Source organism: Somniosus microcephalus, chromosome 8, assembly GCF_052327205.1.
Source record: "Somniosus microcephalus isolate GS21.2 chromosome 8, FLI_Smic_1.0, whole genome shotgun sequence".
In the NCBI taxonomy this organism is placed as follows: Eukaryota; Metazoa; Chordata; class Chondrichthyes; order Squaliformes; family Somniosidae; genus Somniosus; species Somniosus microcephalus.
The window spans coordinates 189,810,570-189,822,643 of NC_140994.1; the positions used below are offsets into that span (position 1 = coordinate 189,810,570).

The window sequence follows — 12,074 nt, forward strand, 5'->3', positions numbered from 1 at the left end:
AAGTTTTTTTTCTTTTCGTTGCTTTTTTTTCCCCACTAGTCAGGCTCTGCAAGGTCTAGCTAAAGCTGTTGCTTAGCTACAGAGACACTTGCAAGCTAGGCCGACTGTTTAGAAGCTGTTGCTAAACAACAGGGTTTGTTACTAGATACGGAGCTCAAAAGCTTCCGTATGTTTTAACATTAGCGCTGGTTTGTCCGGCAGTTTTGATGGGACGGCAACAGCTCGGTCCCGTCGGTGCCGGATATCACAAAGTTTCCTGTAAAATAAACATCAAATCCAGCACTGGATTAGTTTAGAATTTTTTTAAAAAGCTTAGACAGCGAGTATAGATAGTTAATGACAGCACTTCAAAACATTTGAGTGAAATGAATCCATTGAAAAAATAATTTTAAATATTTAAAAGATAGAATGCCTGAAATGGAGTTGCTGTTCAATTAATAAAAAGGTGTATTCCCTAGATCATCCCCTCCCTGCCACCCCACACATTGCTAACAGCCCGTCTTTTCAGTTCGTCAACCTCACAGCTAATGATAATGAGGTAACTTGATTGTGGAATCACCTGGAGAACCAATCCAGTTAAAACAAAAGGTTAAATCAAGGTTTGCATGTCTGTTCTGTAAATTCAGGCCCACAACTAATTCATCCTTATACCACAGACTATGCAGTTCACATCCCTGGGAACAATTTCTACAGTATTTTCATATCCTTATAAAAACAGTAAACTTCCAACAGCCGTTCCACTTTCATCTCTACACTATAGAAAATCCCACACTAAAGTAAACATACCCCCCCTTTGGCTGGTTTAGGCTTCCTATTCATTGGTTCAATCAAAATGCTCCCTGCTGTCACAGCCTTGAAGATATTTTTTAAACTATGAGAACAGAAAAGGGTTGTTCCCTCAGCGGAGCATTTAAAACAATTTTTTTCACCAATCAGGGAGCAGCCTTTATCAGTTGTCCCAGCGTGGGAGGTTTAAATAGGCTTCCTAGTGTGTTCAGAGATTGGAGTTCAAGAAAAATTCAGGCAGCAGCAGGCAAGGAGATGGAGTTCATAGCAGGGAGCAAGTGAAGTGAAGAATAGCAAAGGACCAGACCGGTACAGGCAGCAGAAAAGAACAGCAGAGGAGCAGACCATATCAAACAGAGAAGTGAACAGCAATAAGGTGAGATACAAGCAGCCAGCCAGGGGAGGTTTGAATTTTTGTGTATGGAAGCCTCGGATGTTTTTGGAAGTACTTTGTTTAAATGTTTGAAATTCACATGGAAAATTTAAAACTTCGTTTTCTACATGTTAAGTTTCTCATGTGAATATTAATAAAAATGAAATCATGGGACTCACATAAATCACAAATATTGGTAATGCTGATACTGTGAAGGTGTGTTAAAAGTTTCTCTAATATTAAACATTTCCACATTTATTGAAGAAAGTGATTATGTTGAGCATGGTGTTTAATCATGACCTGACCTCATGTAATCCCCTCACTGGTTGCAGCAGATGGATCTGGACCCCTGCCTAACTCTTGCTGTATGTTATACAAGCTATTGTTACATTATTATTAGGTGCTGTTCAGTCCAAGTATTTAAAATAGAAACCTAGGTGCTTAGTGCAGGTTTCACCAAGGCGGAGAATAGTTTTCCCATTGTGTACTACTTTCAGAGGGAAAAGCAAGAGCTTCGCGGTTCTGGTTTTGTCAATGATTCTTCAAAATTGAAACATCAATTCACTCCTAACTGCAATCCCTAATATTTATGACAGTGGGAGACATTTTAGGAAGTAAAATATCCAGATTTGAGAGCAAATACTAACCTGCAGACACCACTGCCTGGAGCAGCTGGGTTTGGTGTGGCTGTTACTGGGCAAACTCCATTATAGTGGCTGGTACAAATAGGGGCAGCTGCTGTAGTCTTTGGGAAAGGAGATAACCCACTGTTAGGAATATGAGGGTTAGCACTTGGAGGCACTGGGGTCACAAGCACACCTGTAGAAGCAGCAGCAGAGGTTTTTGAAATCAAGGACACATCTGGAGATGCAGCAGTAGTCATAGCAGCTGCAGAGGTCTTGGGTACATGAGGCAGAACTTGTGGGATACCAGATGCCACAGGTGGTCTCCGATTTGAATTTGTGGAGGTTACAGTGCTGTGTGGCACAGTACATGGGGCTGGAGAAGTTGCATGTCCGTGCTGATGAATGGAAACCGCTGGCTCATTAATAACTTGAGAAGGAGACTTTGGTGCTGCAAGAGGATGTTGATGGGAGGACAGCCCAGTGGGACTGTTAGGAGGTGCCGCTAGGACAGAATACCTGTGATCTTCTGAGCAGTGGAACTCTCCACCTGGAAGACAAAATCCTGTAGGTTATACAAAGAGTGCAACCTGAACATCAGTTTAACCAAAGAATGGGAACACCCAATAATTTAGTCAAAACTATGATTTTGCATCTGTATATACATTGATATTGGTGCACATTACTGAAATTAAAACAAAAAAGAGATGTCCTTCTGCATTTGGAAACAAATTTAAAACAAGCAGTACCAGAGAAATATACACCAGATTCAAATACAGGAAACTTTGGTTTATCCACCGGCAAAAATCAGGAGCCGTTTCGTTAGGTTTTTTTTCTTTTCGTTGCTTTTTTTTCACCAGTCAGGCTCTGCAAGGTCTCGCTGAAGCTGTTGCTAAGCTACAGAGACGCTTGCAAGGTACAGCCGACTGTTTAGAAGCTGTTGCTAAGCAACAGGGTTTGTTGCCAGATACGGAGCTCAAAATCTCCATATGTTTCAACATTAGCGCTGGTTTGTCCGGCAGTTTTGATGGGACGGCAGCAGCTCGGTCCCGTCGGTGCCGGATAGCACAAAGTTTCCTGTACATACTAGTAAACAACATAACAGTGTCTAAAATGGGAAATCAGGAAGAACATTAACCTACTGATTTCCCATTTTAGCCCCTATTGTGACCTGCAACCACATTTTCACCTTTAGAAGGGAGTGTAGAGCAATCTGGGCCAACTGCTAGTCTTCAAACTAGACAGCAGGATCCCCCATAGGTATGCTATGCTCAGTTGGGAGATGCATTTCTGCAAATAACAGTATGCTCATTTTGTGTCCAAATTGAACAAAATATGAAGATTTAGGCAGTGCTCCATTTAGGATCCTTAATGGAAACATAATGAAGTTTAGTCACTGAGAACAGACAAGTCTGAGTCAAATTACTCAACTTCTGCCCAGTACAGCTAGGACATTCCACTCGTTAGACAGGAGTTTCCAAATTTGGCTGAATAATGATGCAGTTGGCCCATTTATGTAGCACTAATGTGTTTTTCTCTAATTTATTTGATTATGTAAATTGGACATGTTCACACTGGAATAGAGATAATTTATAGGTTGGTGTTTGGGGGATTCTAAAGGGACTAGATAATGTAGACCATGACAAGCTATTTCACCTTGTCCAGAAAGCAGAACCAAAGAACAGGGCCTGCGCCTGAAGGGGAATAAATTCAAAACTAATCTGCGGAAACAGTATTTCAGTGAGCAAGTGGTCAATCTACGGAACGGACTCCCTAGGTGGAAGCAGTTAGTATTGATTCATTTAAATGCAAATTAGATAGATTTCTTAATGAAAATATCATTTTGGGATATAGTAGATGAGTAATTTGTGACATGACATGTGGTAAGTGTAGCATGTTTGGTAGGAATAGGTGACTTTGGACCTACGGTTCCCAAAGCTCTCCGCCACTGGGGTTTTCCTCACGTCCTGTCTGGGTCTGTTGTTGACTAATTGATAGAGAATGATTGCTATGATTAGTCAACAACTCCATTATCATTGTATCATGTGAATATCAGGGTGGTAGAAGGCAACTAGCCTAACTTGGTTTTTTTTGTCTAGCAATTCCTATTTTCCCAATTCATTCTTTCAATTCTCTGTTCATATTACAGCCATTTCCTTTACCCCACTTACTTCTGGTCACGCAGTTCTGTTTTGCAGCTACTGACGAGTACATTCTACTGCTTTGGATGTCAAATTCAGAACTAAAATATACCATACTGGAAACCATCACAACCCCACCCCCTTTAATCCAGTGTCTGATTTTGATTTGTGTTAAAATACTTTTGCCTCACTCTGGGGTTCAATATACAAGATGAATTGGACAGATACAGGACAATTCAAACTCATACTCATTCAAGTCAAAAATGAGCAAATTTTGTAAACAGTTCACTATTGCCAAAGCTCACATGCAGTCCATACAATTCACTTTTGCATGCGTTGCCAATGACAATCTGCAAGAATTCAGAAGAGCCACCTGTACAGTTCCACCCAACAGAAATATCTTTGAAGGGGTGAGCTTGAAATATTCTTGGATAGGAGTTTTGCATTCACATGCAGACTCATGGTACCAGTATTATTTTTCCCAAAGGAAGAACGTACAATGCAATATTGATATCATGCACAATAGCTACAAAAGCAACCTTTAATTTCATTTTAAGTCAGTTTCACTGTACCTTTGATCTGTTCCAATTCCAGGACAGAATGCATTAAACAAGGTAGCCGATTGCAACGTAACAGGGCATCAATAAATACCATTCGACAGGACTCCGGTAAAGAGTTTACAGGACATTACCTGGTGGCGTTGGCCTTCTGGACATGTTCTTACATTGCACAGAACTGGCTTTTACAGAGACACAGGAGGGCGATCTTGAACAGTCGCTAGTTACCCTGTTGGATTCCTAGAAAGGCACAAATAGGAAAGTCAGAGGAAAAAACTCTATTAAAATTAATCAGAATATACAAACTTGTGATAAATAACTGAAAGATAAATTGTTCTGAGGCAGACCGCTACAAAGGTAAATATCTAAAATATACACAATGGATAGGAATCACAGAAACAGTTCAACACTTGTAGCACTGCTGCAATATGCAAAATGACTATCAGTGCCAAATGTGCAAATCGTTGAAGAGCAAATCCAAACTATTCTGTGAATGAATCACTAATATAAACGTCAGTTCCGTTACAATGTATTTCAAATGCAAGGAATGGGACTAAGCCCATCACCATAGCTATATAGATATGACAAAGTTGTACGATAGGTGATGGATTTTCAAACTAAATCCATCACCTATCATATAGTGATTGTTGACCCAGTGACAAAATCCAATGGACCACCAAATTGGAATTTCTATTAAGCTTAAACCTGTAATTTAAAACTTCTCTAGTTTCAGTAATTTCTAAATCACTTGGATCAGAAGCTGTAAAATTAGTGTTAGTTTAAGCTCTGCATTTCCAGAACTTGTTCAGTCAGTTCATCATCACTGGGGAGAGCAAGCGAAGATTTCTACATTACTTGCCACTCACTTGAGTGAGGCAACAATGCAGTTTCTCCCAAAACAACAAGAACAAAAGTTTCCTGCAAAGAAACATTGATTGAAGAAATGTCCCCCAGCCCACTATTTGCTGGCCTACCTTACAGGGACTCTCATTCACAAATTCATTTGATGCCCCTGGGGTACACGAAACATTACAGCAAATCAAACTTTAGCATTCCATTTAGGAAAAAAAACACAACATATTTAAGTTTTACTTTAGTTCTACCTTGAGTCACTCTATCCCCAAATTAAACCTACTACATTATATATGGTCCCAATTTTGGACTTGAAATGCAATGCCTGTTAGGGTGGTGGAAACAGATTGAAAGGTAGCTTTTAAAAGGGAATTGAATACTTGAAGGAGATAAAATTGCAGGAATATGGGCAAGGAGCCGGGGAGTGGGACTAACTGGATTGTTCTTTGAAAGAGCCAGCGCAAACTTGATGGGCTGAATGGCCTCTTTCTGTGCTGTACTATTCTATGATTCTTTGATTCTAATTCGGCTATACTTTCACATATTGAAAGCATATTTGCTCCTTCAATTCAGAGTGTATTGAACAACAGGGAATGATTTTTAAAAAAATCATTTTTCTTGCCAATTTTATTCCCTCCCCTCCTCAAGTTATTGACTCCTTACTGAGGTATGGTTCCATGAGCACTGTTCAACCTCCAGTCTCTCGCTCAAGTGGCCATCATCATTCACATATAAGCCTCAACAGTGAGTCTTCGATCTCTAGAAAGCATCACAGCTGAACCCGATCCTGTGCTTACCTGATATTCACAAATGCACACTTCTAACAAATAGCTACTGGATAGCAACCAGGAACAAGAATCTTGTCTGATTTCCCCGCCCCCCCCTCCCCAATTGCCCAGGGGGCAACTGCTGTGCCATCCCAGCTGAGAAGTTTGGAAGCTGAACCTGCAACTTTTCTGCATGTATGGTTCAGCTACTTATTGAAATATTCAGCATAGAAAAATGCAGCATTACACCACATGCTATCCCAAGCACAGATCATATGCAAACAGCTGTGCACCATGATAAAGAGGCACTGAGGCCCAATCTGTTTGAAAGACCTCAAAGTGGTGTGTGATTCCTCATGTTCCAGCTCATTTTTTTCTAGATAGAATGCACATTCAAATTAAAAGGAAGTCCATGAAAAGTAGATACACAATTAGATATCACCTTATGTTTTTTTACATCTGAGCATATCAAAATATTTTCAGTCAATCTATGAATTCATATTTATAGGCAACTGTCACTAATATTTATTTTTAACAAACCCCATTTCATGAATCACAATGGTTTAATCACAATGTGATATTTGCTTCTTATGCTGTTTTATATAATTGTTCAGTTCATTATTTTTTTAAACTCCTACATATAAAGAACTGTGCCAGTGTCTAGTACAAATCCACATACTGTTGCATGGCACTCCCGAGTCCAACAATGGCCACTCTTTCCGAGGCACAGCCACACTCCTGCATTTCTCACAGTTAAGAGATTTCTATTAATATATCTATGAAGTAAAACTGTGTTTTGGAAGAAGATGAACAAAAATTAATTTCACTTGTTTGTAATTGTGAACATCTGCAAGAAAAACAACATTTTTCTTTCACTATTTAAAACAAAAACATTGCATTTTGCTTCTAAGCACCCCATTTCCCAACTAAGTTTCCTCGGGTTCTGGGTTACTGTGAAAAATCAGTTTTTGTCTCCAGGTAGTTTTTCACAAATCAATAATGTTCTCAGTGTGATTTTTCAATGCCAATGCAGCCCCTTCACATGGACTACACTCCTACATCGGTTTCAAAAACCCAACTAGGTATCCTGGGATAAATCCGTAACTTACTCTTCTCATATTCATCTCCCAATCCGAGGTCCTTCATTTTGAATACAATCTGTGAACAGTGAGATGCTGAATCAGGGTTGATGCAGGCTTCATGTCGAGCCTACCAACACCACAGTGCTGGGCTTCTTTATAGAGAATTTGGCCTGCTGTAGTGACTTCACTGGAGGGAGGGTACATAAGGGAATTTCCAACAGTGAACAGGAATTAGAAGGACTGGGGAAGGTGGCTGAGGTTAAAGTGGTCAATTTTAAGTACTGAATTAACCTCAATGCCCTTCTGGTAGGGAGAGGGAAAATTAGCCAGGCTTCCATCTCCTGCCAAATATTTAAAGCTATGTAGTTGGAATAATACTTGTAGACATTGGATCAGAACAGGATCAATGTCAGCTGTGATGTCACCACTAGACTCTAAAACTCAAGACAGCTGAATGCATTGCCATTTGCCAAAGTTACATTCATATTCTCAGCTTCTCTTCCCTGACCACAAATTCAGCTCCTTATGGGTGTTTCTTTGAAGCCAGGTAATTGTTTGATACCCACTGCAGATCCCAATGGTTAAGGCAATTCTTCTTGAGAACCAAATCTCTCCCTTTAATCCATGAGAGTAAGATGGATATCAGATTGGATATCATGCTGTAGGAGGTTTCCCCTTTCCCCCAACTCCATACTTCCTGCATTCCCCTCCCTTCTAATTCCAGTATATATACATACCTTTGTACATGTGCCATTAGGAGTGCCTGTGCATGGCTGAAGTTGCTGTAGCTGTTGTGGATGAGGATTACTGGATGCCAATGTCTGTCTATGCATTTGATGGCAGCAGTGGATTGCAGAGTGGTGACATTTTTCTGTTGGTAACCTGTGGAGATTGGAGACTCCATCTCCTTCCGCCATTGTTCTCACTGACTCATCAGTCACCTCTTCATGTGCCTGACATTCACCTTGCCCTACCTGAAACAACAAAATAAGGCATGTACTTTCAATTACTCATTTCCTACCACACATGCAGACTTCTTTTCTGGTGTGCACCCTGCAAGAGGTCATGTACAAATTACACAAAACTGTAAAACCACATTACCCTGTTGCATACCATGGTCAAGTTAAAATGAATTACAGCTGAAAAGGGTGAAAAATTAAAACTTGGTAACAATTTCTGTTAACAGTCAATGCGTGCATCAGCATTGCATTCAACTTTATACCACAAGTGCATACCTGAACTTATACATGAAGCTAGTGCAATATATATTGTTTTCTCATATGTTGAAAACAAGAGTGTATATCAGAATTATGTCACCACCCTTTCTAATTCTTCCCTCTAGGTCATACAACATCATAGCCCTGGTACAAAAAGACTCCAAACCAACAAATACACAGCATTACAGCAGTAGTTTTCCAATTTATGAGTCAGGGCACTGCCTGCAAATATAGACACACTCCCAGGTAACTCATGCAAATACTGACACACTCTCTTGTCCTTACTTCTGAAAGGCTATCAAGTACACAAATGAAATTGGTAAATATGATTTTGCATTAGTATACAACAGAAATAACACTATTAAGTTGAGTAATGAAAAAAATCTGGAATACAAGATTTTTATTGCGTATTCTTGTGGCACATGATAAACACAGCCTCAGACAGACGGAAATCAAATAATCTCGCACGCCCACAGGAGACTCTTGAGCCCTTAGAGTCCATTTAGCACCCGTTTGAAAACCTTCTTGTTGGAGCAATAGTTAAATCATCCTAATTCAGATATTGAGTAAAACTAAACCCAATACAACAGGTGATACTGAAACACCCCTGCATTAAAGATGTTTTTCAAACAGATTCAGCTCCTTCAGTATTAAGCTAGTTTCCTTGCTGAGATTAACACTGCTGAAAATAAAAATATTTCAATTGGCAGACTAAGGTGGATGTTAATAATTCTCTAACTATTTAGGAGGGTTACTGATCACAATGCTCCATTATTCCTTTGTGCTTTCTCTACTTAATTGTCTCATCCCCTCAGCCAACCTCATGCCCATTTTGCTTCTGTAAAAGCATGTAGTTTAAAGGCTATTCCCCACCTGCTACAAATTTATATTCACTAAATGCACTCGGTTGGAACATCTAATCCTGAGAACACCAGCTACCTTCAAACAGGAGACATGGAGCCCAGCAAAGCCATTTGATAACATTAGAAAACTCAAATGGCTGAGCAAGAAACCCTTTACTGGAACATACAAGAACAGAAATATAAGGTTCGCTCTGGTCCTATTATTATACATCTAAAAAGACAACCCATTGACACTATTATCAAATGCCAAAATAAACATTTAAGCCCTGTAACAGGTTACCTGGCTTAAAACAAAAGAAAATACTTCATAACAGCTGCTAAAAATCATTAACCACAGTATAGTCACATATCCTGTCATACTGTGGTTCAAATGGCACAGGCTGCCTGGAGGAGTGCCAATGGCTGGCTAGCGGCTCTTTAGATGGGAACCTGTCGGTTAGTCTGAATCAAGTGATCTAGAATACTAGCCAAAGGGAAATGCTGTCAATCAGCACACCCACCAATTGCTAATAAATAACTGGACGGGTTTATTCAAAGAAGGAATATTGCAGATCCATCCATTTCAACTGCTGATGCAGTGTTAACATGGTGCTTTATATTCAAAGGATATGTGCAGACTCGGGAGAGCAGAGAGCCATCTGTTGGATATGATTATTGCAAACAAAACTCACTATTTGCGCATTTTATGCTCATTAAGGTGATGGTTGTCAATGCTGAGAAATGCAACACTTTATTTTAAGCGCAGTGTCAGCATCAAGGTAAAATACACACAATGCAAAGCCTTTTCCTTTGCCTAACAAAATGCTTTAGCTACAACTTTAGAAAAGCGCCCTTGCTGGAACAACATCTTGCATTTCTACAGTGCCATTAATTCAACGAAACATCCTAATGTGCTTCACATAAGAGAGAATGGACTAAACGGTAGTTGAGAGTTGACCGTGAGCAGGGTCAAAAAGATTTTGAGGAGGCTTTTAAATGGCAAGAAAGCTCAAGAGGGTAGGACAGAGATGACTGAAATGCTGCATGCGATGCACAGCTCTGAGAGATGGATATAGTTCTGGAGAAGGTTGCAGAGATATGGTGGAGCAAGACTATGGAGTGATTTGTAAACAAGGATAGGAACTTTGGATTTGGTGTTTTGGATGCAGGGAGCCACTGGAAGCTTACAAGGAAAGGAATAATGGGCATGCGGGACAGGATGCAGGCAGCAGGAGTTTTGGATAAGTTGGACTATATGTAAACAGCAGCTCAGGAAGCCAGCAAAGAATGTATTCAAAGTGTGGATAAAGGTTATAGGGACAGTGGGGGGGTGGGTGAAGGTTGAAGTATGCAGTCTTAGTAATGAATAGGATATGTAGTTTAATGTTCCGTGCTGGGTTGAACATGACACCAAAGTTGAACATTAGCTATTTCAACCCGAGAGAGCACTGAAGACAGCAATGAAGTCAGGAGGAGGAATATGGAGTTTTTGGCAGGAGCCGAAAAAGATAACTTTGGTTTTCCTAGTGTTCATCTGGAGAAAGTCTGGCTCACCCACAACTTGATGTCAGACAAGCAATCTGACAACAGAGCCAGTCATGGAATAGAAAGAAATGATAGGCAGATAGAGTTACTGCACCAATGAGGCTTTATCTACCTTGTGATAAGACTGCCAATTAGCACCAAATTAGGAGTGGTTTAGATTGCTTAAACACTCACTCACAGTCAAGACAGAATGAACTTTAATGCCATCACTTTGGACTGGATGAGAGTTGAGGTCCAGAAGTGAAATGTCAGTGGGTCCCCTGCTTTTTCCAAAAGCGTTTTTAAAAATGTACCTCGCCTACAAAACTTCACGCGTAGATAACCAATTCTAAGCCAAGGTTCCTCTCCATATCCATCCTTAATCACCATGTATCTGAAAACTGTCCAGAAGGTTTCCTCCTCCTATATCCAGTCATAAGATATCAGAGAAAGTCTTCTCCTTTCTCCTACCCGGCCTCAACCGGGATCTTGGGTTCATGTCACACTACATGTAACCCCACCTGACGTAGAGTCATCCAGACTCGAGTCATTGCTGGCTTGTTCTCTCTACACAGATGCGGCCAGACCTGCTGTGATTCCCAGCAAAAAAAATTTTTGTTTCTTTTTTGTTTTTCCACACAGACCCCAGCATCTGCAACATTTAACCCCTTGTGACCCCACCTCATTGTTCTTTGATGTAATGTTTTCCTGACTGACCTGTTCGGACACCATTCACACCTTTGATTGCTGTGATTATCTCTCTGCCGAGGTGTGATAAAGGGCAGTTAGAAAGATTACCTGTAATCATCTGGCAGTGTTCTCTGACTATATATGCTGTGCCTATATGCATCTCTTCACTTCACCTGACGAAGGAGCAGCGCTCCGAAAGCTTGTGATTTCAAATAAAGCTGTTGGACTATAACCTGGTGTGCGATTTATCACATTTGTCCACCCCAGTCCAACACCGGCATCTCCACATCATGGATAAGAGAGAGTTTCCTGTACCGCAAAAAGCAATGGATCTAGTACTGAGCCCTGCGGAACCCCACTGGAAACAGCTTTCCAGTCACAAAAACACCTGTCGACCATTACCCTTTGCTTCTTGCCACTGAACTAATTTTGAATCCAACTTGCCACTTTCCCTTGGATCCCATGGACTTTAACTTTTGTGACCAGTCTGCCATGTGGGACCTTGTCAAAAGCCTTGCTAAAATCCATGTAGACTACATCAAACATGCCACCCTCATCGACACTCCTTGTTACCTCCTCAGAAAATTCAATCAAGTTAGAGAGACACGACCTTCCCTTAT

At 40.5% G+C, this 12,074-nt stretch overlaps 1 protein-coding gene across 2 annotated transcripts in view; it reads right to left on the reverse strand.

Annotated features, from left to right (window-relative positions):
• The window catches only part of fam193b (family with sequence similarity 193 member B), a 108,156-nt gene that overhangs the window by 21,145 nt on the left and 74,937 nt on the right, over window positions 1-12,074 (reverse strand). For both annotated transcript variants that reach the window (XM_085995430.1, XM_085995431.1), the window contains exons 3-5: window positions 7,919-8,155; window positions 4,615-4,720; window positions 1,807-2,332 (exon numbers count right to left, since the gene is read on the reverse strand). In XM_085995430.1, coding sequence (XP_085851556.1) covers window positions 1,807-2,332; window positions 4,615-4,720; window positions 7,919-8,155 — 869 coding nt within the window. The remainder of the gene's footprint in view (window positions 1-1,806; window positions 2,333-4,614; window positions 4,721-7,918; window positions 8,156-12,074) is intronic.